The following is a 21582-nucleotide window of genomic DNA, read 5'->3' as shown; positions in this document are numbered from 1 at the left end:
TCCAACAAAAAGGTTCGGCTCAGTTCGCCGCCTTACAACGAAATTTCGTATATCATTAACTTATATTAGCGAAACACGCAAGTGTACATATACAACCAATAAGAGAACACTGTTTGTTTGTTGATATATTTTAATACTAACAATGCATATTCTCGAAGAAACTTCGTCAAGTATCTGTTTATGCTCTGCTTGATAATAGCTTGATAATACCAAGGCATCAGGATCAGAACTGTTATTATGACATTGCAGCTTAAGAAAAGCTTTATAGTCTTCGAAAACATTTTTTTTTTATTGTTAACCTAGGTTTTGTTTTTTTTTTTCAAAATTTGTATAAATTACAAATGACCTGTACACTATTATGAACACTATTTATTTGAGAACAAGACACTTTTTTGCATGTTTTAAATAGTTGTTTGTAATGAAAACAAAGTCGTGAACAAATACCAAAGTTAAAAGACCGAAAACGGATACCAGTCGGCTTTGTTATGTAATAATCGCTTTACGACCACGGGACGAAGGAATGCGTTTTTTATATAAGTATGTTTTTGGCAATACTGCCGTGATACTAATGATATACTTTGCTTTAATCATTGTTATTTTATAAGCAATCATATAAAGAGTAAATCGATTACATACACCACAGAAGGTGAGATATTATTTGTATTTTAAAATATCACTTTTATTAGTAATCCTAAGTTACTTACTAACGTATTTCGATACCTAGTAATTGGGTATACCTATGTGTGAATATTTCGTAATACGTTTTGAGAGTAGTCAATTAACGCTTGCATGTATTTATATGGGTAGATTAAAACTTTCGCTGTATATCATTATAGTAATGTAAAATTATTTATTTAATAATGAAAACTAAAAGATAAGCTATTTGTAAGGATAAAATTACTTTCACTTGCAAAACAACATAAGAGATTATCTTAATTTAACAAAACAACGCAATCATCAATAGATTCAACTTAATGATTTTTCTTTATTAGATAACTTATTGGACACAGAGTACTGTCACTTTAGAAATCCTATCAATTGAAATCTAAACGGGAAAGTTTTTTACTTTTAAATATTACTTAAAATTTATCAATTTTTATTTTGAGCATCATAAGTTTTTATACTAATTGCTCTTGCTTTTATTACAATTTGTATTAACTGAGCTATTGGATATAAGAACTTGCTCGATTAAGACTTACATATGCTGTGAGAAAACCTCACACCACCTATAACAACTGCGTAAAATACTTAGTGTAAAAAAAGATAATCTCCAAAAATTATAAGCCAAAATCCCTATGAATGTGTATTCTGTTAACTAATAATAGCTCTGGCCAAAAACGAATACCACGAAAAAAGTAATTAAAGTAATTCAAATGAAAGCCTCAAGCTGAACACTCATTGGTCGCCTATGACGTCATCGGCTGTCACTGACCAATTGCCTTTGATTGAAGCGACATTTTATCTTACTTTCAAAAATAGAATGTTATTTTTTTATATCCTTCTGTACGCCAAATGGTTAAACAAAAAACTTTGCAATGATGATCCCATAGCAATGTATTGTTATCATTCTTCTGACAACAAATTCCATCGTACTTTCATTACGCTCACAGTTTCAAGGAATACCTCCGATAGATTCATCACCGACCATTTGAATGCCGTTTAAATTGCTTAACACACGCGAATCGACTATTCACATTTTTTTTTATTTTGATACGAATCAACGTTATACCGATGAGAACCGATGTGCTCAGGAAAGTTGATTGTTTAGTGCGAAGCCATAAAAATATAAATGCCTTGAGAGATAGCTGACAATTTCGTTCTATGCAATATTTTATGTAATTTTACGGAGCTTAAAATATTTTTATATGCAACAAATATGGATAAGAAGTGTTTTAGTCCTGACAAAGTGTATTGTAAAGATTAATTATTTGATAGAACAGACTAGTAAATCCGCACTAGTGTCACTTAAATAATCACATTTTACAAATAGTATAAGTATCAAGATTTTGGTATTCCATCTGTATTTAATATGTCCGTGTATTTTTGTCGTAGGCTGCTTAATCTATTTCAAAGTTCATTATGATTATGATGTTGTAACAAACAGACTACCTTACTAAAAAGTAATTGTAATAATAATTTGATATAAATAATTTTATTCGACTCTTTGATTATTTTAATAATTTTATTTTTCGGGAAAGTATTTCAGCGCCACGGTTTGTTAACTATCGAAATGAAATTCCAGAAGCAAATAGGTATATCACAATTTTGTTACATATACTGAATTTTCAACATTTTGAGTATATATATTTTTTTATCGTATAGGTTGGCGGATGCGCATATAGACACCTATTATACAATGACGCTGTAAGAAACAATGTACAATTTTTATGAAATTGCTGTAACCAGTTTTTGATTATGATTCAACAGTTATTTGCTTTATGTGATATTTTTTAGTTTATTATTGAAAAGTTAGATACTATACATATAATATATTTGTAAAAGTTACATTAAGTATTTAGAATAAGTTAGATACTTGGTGGTAGGGCTTTGTGCAAGCCCGTCTGGGTAGGTACCACCCACTCATCAGTTATTCTACCGCCACATAACAGTACTTAGTATTGTTGTGTTCCGGTCTGAAGGGTGAGTGAGCCAGTGTAACTACAGGCACAAGGGACATAACATTTTAGTTCCCAAGGTTGGTGGCACATTGGCGATGTAAGGAATAGTTAATATTTCTTCCAGCGTCATTGTCTATGGGCGATGGTGACCACTTACCATCAGGTGGCCCATATGCTCGTCCACCAACGTATACCATAAAAAAGTCTAGTTACAGTCAGTACTGTAACTAGATATATATTTATTCAAGTAAACTATCTCATTGCATAAGATATCGCGAATTAGAATTCCACTCATGCACCTGAATCTCAGCGTATCGAACAGGTTTTGAAGGTGAAATTAGAACCCTGATAAAACTTACTTTTTAAATATAGTAGGTTATTGAACCAACATTTACTTCCCGACGAGATACTCGTATAGATAGGTATTATTAATAAACATAATAGTAAGATGCCCGTGGCTATGTTTCGGTAATAGTTTATTCTTAACGTAGGTTATAGGTTACTTTAACAGTTTTGTAACAATATAGACAGTCCATTGTCTGATTAATGACTAACGCTGATGTATGATGTGAAACGTCTACTAGCGTGCCTTGGGGGTAAAATCGAGTCGTATGCCGTGGCGGCAAACGGCACGACCATGATTGGAGCACTATAATCATACTAATATTATAAATTCAAGAGTAACTGTTTTAGTACATCTCTTGCACTTTTAAGGCTGAACCAATAAAATTCTGCTCAGAGTCATTTTAAGTACAATTAGCTTAAGGATTTTTTTATTCTACCCTTGAAGGGGTACAATTGATGATGAAGGCTTGAACGGCCTGAATTATTCAACCAGCTATGTTATTTTAAATTTCACGCAAGCAGAGCTGCGCATTCAGCTAGTATTACATGCATAGTTACTAATTTAATTCTTTTTCATGCTGTATTTTTATTGATTTGATTATGTATTTTATCAACCAGTTCAAACACAGACGAAGGTCCATCATCCATGCACACCTACGTTTACCTACTCATATACTTTATTTGGATTCACGCATCAATTAACAAGATAAGTGTTTAATATAATAATCGCCAGACCGGCCTCATAGGATAAGGCATATTGCGCAAGTATATAAACACATCCTTCCCTCAAGTCCGTAGGAAGGCAATTTGTACTGTAACTTAATAAAGACTTACAAATTATTCAGCCGTAATTCTTATAATTTAAATCTTGTGAAATCGCATTGATTTTACCGCAAGTGATTCAGTCTAGAATAAATTATAATAATATGTATTCCAATTCGACGTTAAACTGACTGACTGACTACCAACTGTCTTTTTTTTACTTATCTAGGCATAAAACTATGTCAGCTATGACAGTTAATATTGCGATTATTTACGGTCACTAGTTATTTCAAACTTATTTAAATATATTAAGATCATATCTCGTATTAGAATATTTTATTGCATTAGTTGACTCATCCGAGATACTCGGTCGTATATAATAAGGAAGATACAATCAACATATTCAGAGGTGAAGGGTCACGAAATTGAATATCCTATTAACATACAGTGGTCTCTCTAAGGACATAGACCTATTTCAACCTTTGCGTATTGCCAATAACACGATTTACTACATTGTTTTATTGAATTATAATTTTATTTTATTATATAGTCCGAGTGTCCGCTCTATCATGTCTTTAACGATTATTATTACGAAAATTTAAACTAAGCATAAAATAAATACATAAATTTAATGAAAATCTACGGATTTTATAAATCTGGCCAGGTTGAAATATTATAAAATATTAAAAGGAATCCAAAGATTCTCAAAGTTATTGAAATGGGATTTAGACTGATATAGTAATATCTATTAAGTACGGGTTGTTGAGTGTCGATTTACCTCGCCCATATGCCTCCAATCTCAGAAACTAAGACGTTATGTAATTTGTATCTGTAGTCACGCAGACTCACTCATCTTTCAAGATAAAATTGAAGGTACCAGACCGATGAACTGACCAAATTCGAACTTTCGTCGCCGTTTTTCCGAACCGACACGACATGGGAACCTTCAAGAGAGAGCGTACTCCTTTCTTAAAGGCCGGCAACGCACCTGCAAGCTCCCTGGTGTTGCAGATGTCCATGGGCGGTGGTAATCACTTTCCATCAAGTGAGTTTCCATATGACATAAAAAAATGGGTGTGCTGACCATTGCCTAAGTTACCGATGATTACTATCAGGAAGAGACAGTTTCAAGTTTTGTAGATAAAAGCATCAGCCACGACTATGATCGCCCTGACGAGAGTGTGTCAATTACAAACTAACCCTTACTGTTATTGATTCTGAACTCTCCTGTGTTGTAACTCATCCTGGATCTACTATTAGAGTAGATTGAATCGGTATATTTGAAAATATTCCGGTGGGCGCTCACTTTAAAATAAGACAAAACTAATGAAGCGAAACATTAAAGTGAAGCAATAAAAGCAAATACAGATTTCCGGTATTCCTGTATTTCAAATATATTACAGCATATTTGATCTTTTAAGCGTACTTATATTGCCTTTCGAACTACCGGGAATTTGTATCTGTAACTCGTGTCGTAGGTATAAGTACTAGCAGGTACTTATACTACGTAACAACAAAGAGTACAATCCATTTTGACCTTAATTTTAATAATAATAATAATAAAAAACGTAAACAATAATATCAGTTATATCGAGCAATAATAATACGCATTATGTTACAAGTATCGTATCTCTGATTTTTATCTAAATTCTTTCGATTATGTTATATTAGATCCGTTTTATAATCATTGTTGTAACTTTTCTGACATTTAAGATTAAGAAAAAGGTAAAACTGGCCTTAACATTTCGATCTAATTATACATAACCTTACCATAAATATATTTATAATAGATGTAATTTAAATTTAAATTATATTCAAATAAAGATGTACCTACTGTATTTATAAGGATAGAGAAAGAAAATAAAAAATGGCACAGTCATTAAGGATCTAAACTAATTAATATATGTATGCTTAGTTGATGATGATAAATTTTGAAACATTTGAAACAATTTGCATAATATATTCGATCAAATATAATGTGATATTAGACTAATCAGAGCAAGCCGTTCGAGCTAGGCAGGATTATATCATTAAGAGGATTTTTGTCTGTAAAATTCTAACACATTTTATCGTCGTGTTCCTCTTTTAAAGCCCTTGGAATCAAATCAAATACAAGACATAATATGTCACCCAAAGTTGATGTCGATTGTCATATTTTTCAGATTAATAATACGATATAAAAGTATAGTACGACACAACTTAGATGTATCATCGGCAACTTCAATAAAACCGATTACTGCCGAGTTATTCAACCAGTAGAAATAGCTTCCTATCGAGCCAGTCGACGCTATAGATTCTCGCGTGAGTTCAATCCGAGAAAGCAAGTGCATGTAAATCGACGTGTCAAATTGACGAATTAATTATGTCATAAGACACGTTATTACGTTATATCAATATAATTACGAGTTTTACGATTTTTTTCCGATGATACATCCAAGTTATTTCGCACTATTCTATGACTAGATAACCTATTTTAAATGTATATTCAAAATCAGAGGGTTCATTGGGGTCTCGGCTAGAACACATCAGTGCTCAATATTGATTTCATTTCAGATGCTTAATTTGAGCTTATAATTGAGCGCGTGCACGGCGACGGCTCAGCAATTAGTCTTGCATCATATCTAAAAATCATTGACGACCTTAACTGTTATCAATGAAAAGTATATTTTTATTTATTGAGAACGATACATCAGATAAAGGTTTCTATAAATAGCGTATTAACCTTTATGTATTTAATAAGCAAATGCATCGTATCAAATCACAATCATACACTATAATTTAATGGACAGAATATCTTGATCGACTCCCAAGGTAAGCAAGTTCAGATCTCAGTACGCAATCATTGAATATGATTTTCAAAATACTCGTTACCTTGACAAATGCCGATAAAGCGCTTGCTCAGATTAATCGAGATATCAAATAAATAAACCAACAACAACGACCAACAATTTTATTATATTTACAAATCACTAGAACTGTCAACGGAGTCGCATTTATGCAAATGTGTGATAGCGAAATCCATTCTGATATCCATAAAACTATATCATTGTGAACATTAAACATTTCTTTTTATGTTATGAATATTAATGTACAAATCGTTACGTCGTTATGTTTAAATCGTTGACAATGAACACTGTCGAGGGTGTAATTTTTCCTAACCTCACCTTGTTACTGTTATCTGAGATTGGATCTCGTTGTGATCACATGAATTCTTGTAGCGGCCGAGGCTTGTAGATTTTATCAGCAGTTCTTAAATTATCCACCGCGCCCTTCATCTAGCGTTATAATCGAGGGCTCGGAATGACAGACGCGCCTAGTAAACCATGTCTTAACTCATTAGTTGAATATATTTTTCTTTTTCTCTATTGTCTTTTAAGTAAATAATTACTATACTTCAAAGTAAAAAAGTAACAAATATTGGCTTATCTTCATACCAATTAACCGGTATACAAACGAGCTATTAAACAACATCTCGTTATCGACGACTAATAATTTGAAATTGGATTAAACATTTATCAAAAAAACTTTCGTTAGACAACCTTAATAATACGCTACAGATATAAGATACGGATAAAGAGTACACCTGTGTTTGGATAAGCGATTCTTGAATATATATCCCGGGAAAAATAATCTTTGATATTTGCTTTCACTGCTGAATTTTTCGGAAATAGGAAGCGGAGAAATGTCGGTCAGAATTCGGTTGAAATGAAACAAAATATATAACTAGCGACACGCCTCGGGTAGTCGATATGTATCATTATATTATGACTTAATTTTATAAAATCATTATTAATTGTAGTCTATATGTAATTATAATGTATATCTCATAGTACTGTAAAATTTCATCGAAATCCGTTCAGTAGTTTTTTCATGAAAGAGTAACAAACATCATCAATCCTCATAAACATTCGCATTTATATTATTTTGAGGTTAGTAGAATATATAAGTACCTAAATATAGATTGATCTATATTTAGGTACTTATGTAAAAGAGTCTGGTCATATTGGTCACATTTAATAACACTTTTAAAACAGGCGTGAAAACGAAAATAAACCAAAGCCAACCAACTTATTTTTTTATTAGGAGTAAAATGATAGACACCTTTAAAATATTAAACATACGTCTTTCTGGCTTTCAATACAACTTTGTTTTAAAACTGAATCACTCAGGGTCCAGGATATAAAGATGAAACTGAATCATACACAAATGACTTGTCTTATGTTTGCGCACACAGTTGCAAACTAATATATAGGGCAGGAGGACATACTATATCTTACCAAATACCAATACAAGAGATAATTCGTGAGTAAATAATATATTTGCAATAATATAAACACGAATTTATTTACGTGTCAGGGTTATTATATTAGCGTCAACGTGAGATATTTCAAAACGATAATGTATTGCCTTATTTATCAAATTTTACTGAAATATACCTTATCATAAAATTAATTACATATTTAAGTGCTAAATTTGTATATAAAATCTATTTCTTGCCAGTTTTTCTTGGTAGAATATACTTTCCGAACCGGTGGTAACTTCACTTAATATAGTTGTTAAATGACGATTCAAAAAAGCTTGTAAAAGCCTACTTGAATATAGAATAGATATTTTGATTTCACTTGATTTGATTTCTTCGTTGGTTTAAATTTGGTGGCAAAAAATCACACGATAAATCTCCACAATCATATAAGTCCTATTAACAAACCTTCTCATTAGATAATTTATAAAAAAAATAATATATATTCCATAAGGATTCATTGAAAATCATATTTCGTCTACTGTTACCCAGAGGTGACCAAATTATTATAACAAATTATAAGTCGCAACGTTAAATTACCCATTCAATAAGATTAGAAAACTTCCATTGGATCAAACCAATTCCCAAACGTAACATATTTTTACTTAACTTAATAAAATATTTCTGAGCTATAACTTTACAAATTGTACATGTATGCCTGGTAGTCTAAGTTTCACGAAAGTCCAATAAACATTTTTAGATTTTTTACATGAGCAAAAAATAAAATTAAATAAAACCTTCATATTAAAAATTATTAATATTATTGTTAATGTCAAAGCCATAAATAAACATTACATAGTGAAATTTGGTAACATCTGGTTAAAACCCAATAATATAGTAATAAAACTTCGCGGATAAGCCAAGCTTTTAAAACGAATATGCAATAGAAAACAAACTCTTGGTTTTCTATACACTTAAATGCTGGGTATGTACGTCAATCGCCAATGACTTCCGTCTGAACATAATCTTACTGCAACATCACATTACTATGTTAGACACAGTGTACAGGATATGCCGATTTTAATTCCACCATTCAGAATGAGCGGTTCAGAACAATCACAATTTCGATTGGTTTATTTAAAATTGTCTCGTTTTTAATATTAAAGTGACCTCTAAATATTGTCAATCTTCATTCGTTAAATTATAAATACATTGTGTAGCTTTATCTTCACTAACGTTACATATTTTTTGTGCAAAGAAAGAAAACATAAATAGAATATTTAATTAGTGATACTAGTAACTGCAGAGTTTTTTGCCGGTTCGTATCGATAGAACTTAACTTAATTTTTGGTTAATACAATTCAAAAATGCATATAAAAGCCTTATAGAATAAAGAATATTTTGATGTGAAATGTTTAAGTCTGTAAGCAAGTACTGGATAATAATTTCAAGGTTTTTTGTTCTTATTAATAAAAGCGGTAGTTACAAACGCTTACCCTTAGTAAATGGTACTAGATGAACCGCCTAATACTGGACGCAATCAGTGCTTTAAGCAGCTTAAAGGGGAAAAATACACTCAGTAAACGTTTCAAGTTACGATATAAGCTGTATTGAAAAGCGAAGTACTAATGTTTGAGGCCAAATTACTAGCTAATGTTACCAATCCGAGAATTTAGATCGGGTGTTCAAATTGACTCGAATAAAAAAACCGATTCAAACCGATTGCTATTTCCAATCGAGTTTAACACCGAAGCAAATTGGTGCTTATTACGTTTGAATGGGTATTTTTGTTTTTTTTTTTTACTCGTTTCAAAAAATCGCATGGAAGTTGACGTTTATAAAAGCAATATTGTTAACTCGATTGCAAGATCATTTAAAATATTGTTTCCGATTGCGGTCATCGAAGATATCATCAACTTATAAACTATAGTACTTAGCTTAATATATTTATACCTACTTACTTATCAAAGGTGTCGAAATAAACATAGATTTATCTCTTTCAGTCATAATAGATTTGACATTTGAAAGAAGAAGATGCAGCATGTTTGCCAAACAACATTATACTTACTTTTCCCATGTTCAAAAACCAAGCAGCCAGATAGAGAAGACACCAATACATTTGATACAATAAAAAATATGTATATATATTTTATTCGATTATTATTTAAAAGAAGTGTATAAGTATATATAAGTAGGCAGTGAATTTCAAAAGACTGATTTGATTAAAAAGTAGATCAATTACTTTAGTCTTATTTTGCGAATATTGCCTTGTCAAACTTTCATACAGGGTTTCTTGATGCAGTAGTGTTAAAAGAGACATATTTCTTAAATAAATAAATAAATAATCTCAATATTGCTGTGAAAAATTATGCATAAAAAGATATTTTATATTTTATTTTCTTTACTTTGTCAAAGTTTGAAAGTACTTTAAATAAAATAAATCGGGGGAGTCAAGTATTATTATTATTAAAGCCAATAAATGAGTCTGTATTGTGCATTTTGTGAAAACTGTATTTAAATAAATCGATTTTAAAAGTAAAACAATCTTAAGACCGAAAGAAAGATAATACACAAGTAACCACGATCGCGGGTTGCTAGTGTAAAAAAATAGAATTCAAATATTATTTCGTTTAGGCAAACACAATTCCCTTAGAATTAAATCTAAGGCTAATAATTTGTCCAAACCGCAAATAGAAATAATATTATTCGTAGGTATTTTTGAGCAGAGATGCGTTTGCGCAAGGAATTGTATCTCAGAGGTCATTCGCTAAGTATTTGTGAACAAGTAACAGGTATTTGCAAATAGAACAGCTTTTAGCACCATATTTGTATAACAGGCCATAATTTATTTGTTTTAAATTATTAGTTAATATAAATTACTCAAAAAAATTATACAGAATAAATAAATAATTTTGAAACAGGACAAATATTGGCTGTATATATAATACCTTAGTCTGATTAACGAGACTTTTTTTTATTACTTACATTTTAAATTTTATCCACAGAATATCTAAAAGTAGAGTTATTTTTAAACATATATTTAAAGTTCAACATTGCAACAGTTGCAACTCGTGGGCGCGGCGCCCGCGGCGGTCTATCTCCGAGCAAATTATAATTTCAAAATATCCCATCGATTTATGCGAACTCTCATCTGAATAAACGCTGCTCCATTTTATGATACGTGTGTATCCTACCTCTGTAAGTCGATCGAATAATCATTTTCAAATACATTCAAGTTCAAGTGGAGTTCATTCAAATATTAACGGATTGAATTTAATATCTGCACACAAAAATAAAAAAGGCTGAAACAAAACACTCATTCCATCCAATTTAATAAATCTTTTTTTTAATTATGTAATTTTATAACCTTTATTTCAAACTTAAGGATAGTATAGGTCTCATATTTAAAATTCGAAATGAAGGCATATTTAAGTAGGTTCTGAGGTATATTTACTGTTAATATACGAACAAATAAAAAATAACTTTCATTGGTTCAATATGCAAAAATAAACAGAACTTCGAAATCTGCAGGCTAATATTCTAACACATAGAGTTAAGCATATTTATTATAACAAATAATTGTCTATTTTAGACAATTGGGAAGCTAGTCTGTCTAGCTAGTGAGAACAATTCACAAACCGTTACATTTTTTTTTTTTTTAATAACACTTTTGAATAATCGAATAAATGTAATATTCATTCGATCGCGTTAACTGTTTTTCGCTTAGTTTAAGATAAATGTCAGTTTTCATTGAGAATAATTACAACGCAAAACAGTGGTATTCAATCTTACAGGATTTTTTTTTTAAAAAAATTGGACCGAGCGGCGCCAGTTATCTTTAATTTTAAATGCCATTTAGATTGTATTCCGAGAATACTTATTTTTAATGTAGCAATAATTAAAAAAAGGATTTTTTAACAATTATTTTCAAATCAGATTTGCATGTGAGCCTTCTTTTCTTAATTGAGCTTATAAAGTTTATCATTAACAGTATTTATATTATATGTTACCAAATTCGTGGCATGTTTCGAGATTAAATCAGTAATAACAGGTACGGGTTGGTATGCGGTCGCCCTTATCAGAGCAACAAGTTTGCCTTCAAAATGCTTCAGATGACCTCTGATAAGAGCAAGGAACTCACGAAACAACTTGCAGCAAGAAGATTCTATATAGAAAAAATTATATTCACTTATCTATCTTTTGTGCTATCAAGGAGGCACGTCTAATGATGGATAATTTAATTATTCTCATATAATGATATGAAAAAGAGAAAATCTTTTTTGTTGCAAATATAAAAGTACACCGATTTGTTCGAAGCCGTGTCTGTGTGACGTTTATTTTTCGTCGTCAATTATTTCATCATATATACACACACATACTTACACTCACACACCTATACACACGGAAATGTACATATATCACGATTGAAGCAACAATTCAAATTAGGTATAAACAAAGATCCAAAGCAAATCGTCTTATTTCCGTGACATTCCCACGTTAAGCTATTTATATCATTTGTTCGCGATTGAGACGGTAAGTCTAAATGTCAAGTACACATAGTTTAATTTGTCTGTCTTTAATAACTTGATGGTATGAACGTAAAGTAAAAAGTTAAGTAACAGCCCGGAAATTTCCCACTGCTGGGTTAAAGCCTCCGCTCTTATTAAGGAGAGTGTTTGGAACATATTCCACAACGCTGTTCCAATGCGGGATGGTGGAATGCACATGTGGGAGAATTACAATGAAATTAGACACATACATTCCTCACGATGTTTTCCTTCACTGCCGAGCACGATATGAATTATTAACTCAAAATAAGCACATATATACATATAGTGGTGCTTGCCTGGGTTTGAACCCGAAATCATCGGTTAAGACGCACGTGTTCTAACCACTTGGCTATCTCAGCTCGCGGTATGAACGTAAATCCTCACAAAGAATAGGAAAGTTTTGGTTAAGTAGGATATCCAGACTTCGGACATATCCAGGATGTTATTTACATATAAAACTATCAAACAAAAAAATAGCTATATTATTCATTCAACTTTCATAAAAACTAGTAACCTCATAAGGAGATAGCAATTCTAGGCAGGTTGAACTTTAATATCTAGGTTTTATAATTATCATAAACATCCGTCCATTAAATCAGAATATTATTATTAATGTAACAATAACAGGGTGTCTGTTTGTAAACTCATTAATACTAAGCTAAGTAGCGAAGTAACAAAATCAACTAACAATTTGTATAATAAGAGTTAAGTAATTATGAATAAAATAATTGAAAGTACTAATTGAGCTGTGATGGCCCAGTGGTTAGAACGCATGCATCTTAACCGATGATTTCGGGTTCAAACCCAAGCAAGCACCACTATATAATTGTATATGTGCCTAATTTGTGTTTCTAATTCATCTCGTGCTTGCGCTAAAGGAAAACATTGTGAGGAAGGAAGGAAACATTCTGCATGTGTCAAATTTCATCGAAATTCTCACACATGTGCATTCCACCAACCCGCATTGGAACAATGTGGTGGAATATGTTCCAAACCCTCTCCTTAGTGGGAGAGGAGACCTTAGCCCAGCAATGAGAAATTTACAGACTGTTACTGTTACTGAACTACTTATTTAAATTTACTGTTATTTTTAGTTATATAGAGTTTCAAGACATGCTTTAAAACACTAACATATAAAGTCAAACTTAAATAAAATATATTGCCATCAAGCGCTTATTAATATGCAAAGCGTTTTATCACTTAAAGAGCTGGAATCCAGGACGAGTGACGTCAGATCCACAATGCAGTTCCCAGGCCTCCATTAGCGGCTACAAGATATCGTTCTCTGAATAGAATCGATCCTTGACACTCTATCAACATGTCTCTCTGATAAAACTACGAGTATGAATGCTTGTTACTTTCTTTGGTCAGCGTAATAAGTGGTTGCTATGGCAACGTGTGTTCGAAATTCAAATAAATATAAGAGACATTACAAATTTTGATAATAACCTAAAATGGTATAGAAAATGTGCAAACTCGGTTAATAAATAAAATTCAAATCTATACATTACATAAAACAGTCTCTCTCTAATTTCTTTTGAAATTGTATAGCCATCGACCCCTTAAAATTAATTTTCCCTCTTAACTTAAACCTTTTAACGCATTCCTACGCGATATAACAAAACGTTTTTAGATCAAAAGTGAATTGCAATACACTTTTACTAATTTATCTCAATAACGCCATTATGAACTAAAACAAATTAACATTTAATTTCCATTGCTGGTTAAATAAGGAAAAATAATAAATATACTTACATCATGCGTAGTGTCACCTCGATGTATTCTTTCTTCGGTTTCGCGCACGCGCTCTGTGATGTTCCTGGTTAGCACGCGCCGATCCTTGCTCTCGCGCACCTTGCCATCAGGATTTGCGACGACACAAGATGTCACGAGAACTTTTGCACCGGCTGGAGCAATTGTCCCGTCAGGTGCGTCCTCCAGTGCTAAGGAATGTATTCAATAATATTAAAATTATTTAATTTTGCCCTGGATCATAAACATAATCCCGTTGAGTGCCCTTTTACGGCTTCCAATTTCGTACCGCTGGTATATTTATGACATCAATGTAGCGCTTGTATATTCAACATTGAATAACCATTTCGAACGCATTCAATTCAAAATACACTGTTATCTGTCTATATAGAAATAGAAATCAAAATCAAAATATTATGAAGAATATTAACGATTAATTACTTTATTAATCACTTATGAACTGCGGTTATAACTTTGTCATTATATCATATCTTGTGTACATAATCTTCATTATAACTGCAAAAATAGCTCTGTCTATATATATATATATATATATATATATATATATATATGTCCCAAATTTAATTAATTTTCCGATGAAACACACTTGAACTCTAAGACTACTCAGTGGCACTCATCCGATATTTTACCGCCAAACAACAGTACTTAGTATCATTGTGTTCCGGTTTGAAGAGTGAGTGCCAGTGTAACTACAGGCACAAGGGACATAACATCTTAATTCCCAAGGTTGTTGTCGCATTGGCAATCTATGGTATGTATTTCTAACAGCGTCAAAGTCTATGGGCGGTGGTGACCCTTACCATCAGGTGGCCCATATACTCGTTCGTAAGCCTATATCAGAAAAAGATAAGGACTACTTTTTTACTTGCCGACTACTTCTACAACGCGAGCGATACTGGAGCGACCTCTAATGAAAATAAACATACGCATCAAATAATCAAAGGTAAAAAGGGTAAAAGCAATAAGCAAAGTCAAACCCGAGGAGTTAGTCCTGCAAATTGATCGCAATTAGTGTAATTGGTGCAATTGGTTATTTTTCCATACCCTTGTTGCATACTTCACACAGCACGAACCGCAAGTAAATGGAAAAAGGACGTCGGTACTATTAATGCTGAAGTATTTGAAAATTACCTTCCACAGGTCTGGTAGCTTCATCTCCTTCGGTGAGTTCATTTTCTTCACCTTTCTGATCTTCTGGTACTCTATGCTGAAACAGGAAACGGATATTAAATTTTTATAATACAAAAGTAAACACCAAAACGATAATATACATTTACTGAAATAAGGATATCATACCCCATTATGAATTAAGGCAAAGAGATCTTTAAAATAAATAATAAAATATGTTATATCCATTTTTGTGTTATTTGAAACAATATAATAAATACGAAAGTAAATCTGTTTGTCTATCTATTGCTCAAATAACAACATGTACAGCCTGTAAAATTCACACTGTTCGGCTCAAATCCAACCTTTGAGGTGAAGGTTAGGAGCGTATTCCACGACGCTGCTTCAATGCAGGTGGATTTACATGTGGCAGATTTTTGTTGAAATTAGACACATGCAGGTCTCCTTACGATGTTTTCCGTCACCGCAGAGCGCGAGATGAATAAACACAAAATTTTACCACATTAAATTCAATAGTGCTTGCCTGGTTTTGAACGAGCAATCATATAAATTCTGCCACATGTGTATTCCACTCGCATTGGAGCAGCGTGGTGGAATACGTTCTGAACCTTCTCCTCAAAGGGAGAGGAGGCTTTAGACCAACAGTGGGAAATTTACAGGCAGTTGCTGTTAATTCAAAGTCAATGCACCTCAGTTTGTTGGAAGTTAGTAGTGTGCGTGTCTTCGTTAACAGAGGTAGAAATCTTTGGCCCGGAGTCGATGAGGATGCGTCCGTCCTCTAGCACCAGCTCGCGCTTCACCCGCGTCGCTATTTGTCGCGTGGTCGTCACCTCGCTCGTCTTACGTGTCACCCATTCCTCTGAAAATAATAATAATAATAATTTATTAACGCCCAATAAATAATATACATAATTTTGTTTTTTAGCTTAATAACTAAATCTAGGGTTATTACGTTGTCATATTTTGTAGTAGACCTCTGACTCTAAAACTAATATAAATTAGCGATAATTAGCGATTCCTCACACAATTAATTGCGCACTAGATTTTTAGAAACCGAATGATTTTAAAGGTGTTGTAAAAATCCTCTGAAAATAAGAGAGAAATATTACATTTACTTATCACAAATGTTGAAAAAGAGTGACTACTGAGTTCGGTGAGTAATCTTAGCTTCACTTATAGTTGTTAAATGACGATTCAGAAGTGCTTGTAAAAGCCTACTTGAATAAAGTATAATTTGATTTAAATTGATTGATTTTGATTTTGTTATTGAAATGCGTAACTGTATTACAATACAGTATCTCGATGCACACCGGTAATGATCAAATCGAACCAAATTCAAGTCAGCATAATTTGGGTCCAAACCTAAAATTTTAATTTTTATGATGATTTGGCAATGAATATAAGTCACTGATTAACTGACTGATCTTAACTGTAGTGTGTATTTTCAAATTTTCCATTAAAATTTACATATTTTACCGAGGAATACTCATCAAATTTTAAGATTAAAATCCAAAAAAAATAGGTGATATGAATTGTAGTTCTATCTAGGCGCTTTATATTTTCTATAAACAATAAAAATATATTAAGTGTAACCAAAACACACTTATTTTAGATGTTCATGATGCAAGCCTCAATAAATTTTCATGTGTTTAATTTATGTTTATAATTCATTTTGTGGAAACACCGTGAAGGTAATCTGTGTCTAATTTCACTTAAATTGTGTACCAACCTACCGCCAATGGAACAGCATAGTGATATTAACTCCAAAGTTACAAATACTTCATTATCAAAATTTTTGTGATAGAATAAATGTAACCCTAACGCATTTTCAAAACAATATTTATTTTATATATATATTTTTAAATAATCTTACCTTCTTTGGTTGTGGCTATTGTTTCTCCCGGCTCAGCCTATGAACAAAAAAAACGAAGAATTAATATCTTAGCAATTTAGTGCTTTATAATCTTTGCTAAAAAGCAAAAACTTTTTTATACTTTACTAATAATTATGATACACAAGACAGCGCCATCTCTTACCGAGTAGCTAAAACTATTTATATCGAAGTCTTCATAATCAGGTTGCTTAAAAGAAGTGTAATGTAAAAGTACTTGGGGCCGCCGCTTGATGGCGCCATGTTCACTTAACGTAAAAACTGTCACCATTAAAATACATAAAATTGAAAAATAAGTTTTCCACTAATATGCACTCACTATTAAAATATTCACAAATCGTTTATTGATCTTATAAAAACACACATTCCTTATGAATCATATAAAATAAGTAATATATATGCGAATTAATAAACGTAGAATTAAATACCTTATAAAACATAATATTTGTTAACATGTTAAAAATTAAACAGATTGGATTATTTAAAATACGATTAGCAATATAATTAATTATTCGCGTGTTCAAACACCTAACCGATATTTGACTGAAGGCGAACTAAAGGTAAGCTGCAATACAATTAGCAAACCAAACGGATTAACATTTTCTTTTGGCAGTCTATCGTCAATAGGGCTACCACAATCAAATAATAATAAAACACATTCATATTAAAAATATATATTAGCTACATTAGATTTCGAAATTACAGAAAACGACGAAATAGAAGACGTTAACAAGAATAAATTTTAAGTTTAAAGTATAGCCTCGTAAAAATACCTACCGAGTATCTTTCTCTAAATGGTTAAATACATATAAATGCAAAATATTGCTGAATAGAGTATAAAAAAAGCAAATAGAGAATACTCTGACGGATTCACGTCTGTGTTGGAACATACTCAGTGAGATTCAAACACGTTTATTATTAATATTATAAATGCGAATTTAACTTTTTCTTTTAGTTACTTTTTTGTAGTAACATTTATTTTATACAAAATTGCAAACCACTTCCCAAATACTATACCTACGTATAAAAGTCACATACATAAATATTTCTAGCAAATATTTTAAAGGAAGAAAATTAAATTTGACTAATTTCAACAACGCTGTGAATCCTTTCACAAAACGTAAATTAAAATAAAAGGATTGTCAGCCCTAGTAACGTATTGCAATACGTATTCCAACAGTAACGCGAAGCTTCCGGTGGGATCGCACGACTGTATCGAACGCTTCGCTTCATATTAAACACCTTCGATCATAAACAAATGACAGAAACGATTTGAGAAGGCACTGCTTTATTAGAAACAAACGTTGACTTCAAATATGGTTTAAGATATATTATCACTCAACTCACTGATATAAGTTAAGCATTTTTATTCATCGTTTGCACTTGTACAATTTACGATCTCAAATAGTTAATTAACGTTATTAAAGGAAAGAGTTTTAATCGTTCATAGGATCATTTATTTTAAATTACCTAGTTGTCGCCCGCGGCTTCTCTCACATCTGAGGGAGTTGGTTGTCATGAGTTAGGTAATAAAAAGTAAGCCTATCCTTCCTTATAGTTCAAGCTTGCTTCTCAATAAATTTCATAAAATTCGGTTCGGCGGTTTGGTCGTGAAAGATCAACAGACAGACAGGGAGACAGAGCTACTTTCACATTTATAATATTATATATAAGTATAGATTTTATGATTATGAAACTGATACTAATGAAATTCCATTCCATTCGCGATATATAGAGAAAATTTGTCATAGCAACTTAGTTCTTTAACACGAACTAGTAAATGCATAGCATATCACCCAGGGGAATAAATGCAAACGATATTGAAAGTTATACTAACAATTACATCAACGCGTTTCATGACGTCCCATAAGTCAAACCGTAGTTCACCAATTGTGGATAAGATCAGTTATTGAATATGGTATGTCGTGAAATTTTTTGATTGACAGATGTAAAGTTATTTTTAATCTACGTGTATGCCTGTTTTGCGTTTAATTTCGAAAAAAGTCAAGCTAATAGAAATCGTCCAATGGGATAAAATTGAAGAGAAAATTTTGTACTCAAGTTCGCTATTTTTGACCTTAGGAGTATGGAAATCAGTATTTGTACTTGCGTCAAAATTAAAATAGGTTTATTGCAGTATTAAAAAATACACATAGACACACATGACAAATGATTAAATAAAGGATTATCCAAATATACGTATAGTAAAACTTTAACTTATATATATTAAACTCTACTCTTAAAGCATATTGTACTAACGCGGTATTAAAATATTCAAATATAAATTTAAAAAAAAGCATAAGTCTCAATAATTAATTTTGAGAGTTAACGAATGTCATGGGGATGATGAGCAGAGCTGACATTACGCGAGTGTCACTGGCCGCGCCCTTGTGATGATCACCGCAGCGCAACGCGAGGCCGATGCATTGTGATGCAGTCAGCACGCATTGTTCATTGAATTAGGTCACGGTTTGAAAGATAAATTTATAAACACGTAGGAAACGTTCGTGTATACATCTTTTTTTAGTATCCTTGTACTCAGAATTTTTATGCTTTATTAATCTAGCAGTGCATCGAGAACATAACACTTCAGAACAAACGCATTACATATAGAAACTCGACAAAAGAACTTATACTTCAGTACTGACATCCAATAACATTTCTTAGGTCGTTAACCATGCATAGTACGACACAACTTAGATGTAGCAGCAAATTCAATAAAACCGATTACTGGCGATTTAAACAACCAATAGAAATAGCTCTCTTTCGCGCCATTCGACGCTATTCGTCGCTATAGATTATCGCGTCAGTTCAACCTGAGAAAGCAAGTGCATGTAAATGGACGTGTCAACTTGACGAATATACTAGGTCATATGATATTACAAGTTATTACGTTTGTGTAAAGATCATATTCACATGAGAAGTAAATATTGATAAATTGGGATAGCGTACTTAATTCGGATGTTATCGGTTTCACGAATTTTGCCGATGCTACATCTAAGTTGTGTCGTACTATACTACAGTCGGGGAATGCGTTCTTTTTCCAATAGGTACTACAAGTTCAAAATATCGGTTGTAAGAAAAAATAATAGGTATCGTTTATTTGCCCTATAATAATATAATTTCAAACTTAAATGTATTAATCCTTCATACTAGACTATAACATTAAAATATAAATCAGTTAACGTTACCATATTAAGACAAAACTGAATGTTATCTCTACCTGTACGATTGCGTCCGTTCATTAAATACAGGGTTCGGTATTGATGCAAAACGATTGTGCATTAATTAATATGTACTTTATTGTTACCATCAGCCTTCAACCCCGGTGATCGCCTGCGGCTACAGAAATCAATATCAGAGACGTATGGTGACCATGGCTCTCTGATAAATTAAAATAAACAGACAGTCTTTCACAGCCAGTATTTATTATAAATAGTTCAAACATAAATTCTACCATTCGACATTTGAAAATTTTAAGAAAACACACATCATTTTCATTTGTTTTCTACTTTTTTTTTATTTTTATTTAATAACGGTCAGTACCAAGTTATAAAAAGTAAGAATTGACAACGTTTGAATAGGAAGAAATACTGAACTTTTTTCTCTTTACCTTTGTACGTATATTGTTTTTTATTTTACGTATATTGTTAATATTAACTTATTATGTAAGGAATGAGCAAGATTTAAGAATTATATTTATTTAAGAGCCATTTTGTTAGGGAGCTTATGAGCCACCACTTCTCAAATTGTGGTTTGACTTACATTCATCAGAATTTAAGCACTTACAACCTGAATTTTACCTTTTCCACCGAACAAGAAGTAATTAAAAATACAAACAGCTGAAAACTCTGTGGACCTTAATCGAATTCAAGGCGGCGGCGTAAAATTCACGTTTCCCATCCACTGAGTCATATCGGTTAATGCAAATGTAACCTTTAAAATACTTTAATGGAAATTTTGAAGGCAATCAAGTCCCTGACATTGCCAACGCTCGACAGATGATGGCGCCGGAGATAATAAACCTCTTGTCATGAGACTTGTATTATTTTTAAATTACACAAAAATCACACAAATATTTTTCCTAGATCTATGTTAAAATTAAATTAAATTACGTCCGTTAGAAAATATGGTAATCCTAATCGCCTGACTTTGAAACAATGAGTTTAGGTTTGAGATTTCATACAATCGACCACATGTTAACGATTATTAATAACATTAAGGTATTATACATTTGAAGTTATTGAATAGTTTATCTTTAAATACATATTATTA

The 21582-nt window shown here is 31.9% G+C and overlaps 1 protein-coding gene across 6 annotated transcripts in view; it reads right to left on the bottom strand.

Annotated features, from left to right (window-relative positions):
- The window catches only part of LOC124534452 (zinc finger CCCH domain-containing protein 13), a 127941-nt gene that overhangs the window by 60406 nt on the left and 45953 nt on the right, over positions 1-21582 (bottom strand). For 3 of the 6 annotated variants that reach the window (XM_047110341.1, XM_047110345.1, XM_047110344.1), the window contains exons 3-6: positions 17290-17326; positions 16106-16275; positions 15420-15495; positions 14271-14458 (exon numbers count right to left, since the gene is read on the bottom strand). In XM_047110341.1, the coding sequence (XP_046966297.1) occupies positions 14271-14458; positions 15420-15495; positions 16106-16275; positions 17290-17326 (471 nt within the window). Of the gene's footprint in view, positions 1-14270; positions 14459-15419; positions 15496-16105; positions 16276-17289; positions 17327-17452; positions 17863-21582 lie in introns of those variants that run through there. The other 3 variants (XM_047110338.1, XM_047110340.1, XM_047110339.1) reach the window with 2 other exon arrangements.

The sequence above is a fragment of the Vanessa cardui genome, chromosome 12, assembly GCF_905220365.1.
Source record: "Vanessa cardui chromosome 12, ilVanCard2.1, whole genome shotgun sequence".
In the NCBI taxonomy this organism is placed as follows: Eukaryota; Metazoa; Arthropoda; class Insecta; order Lepidoptera; family Nymphalidae; genus Vanessa; species Vanessa cardui.
This window is presented reverse-complemented; position numbering and strand designations above follow the sequence as displayed.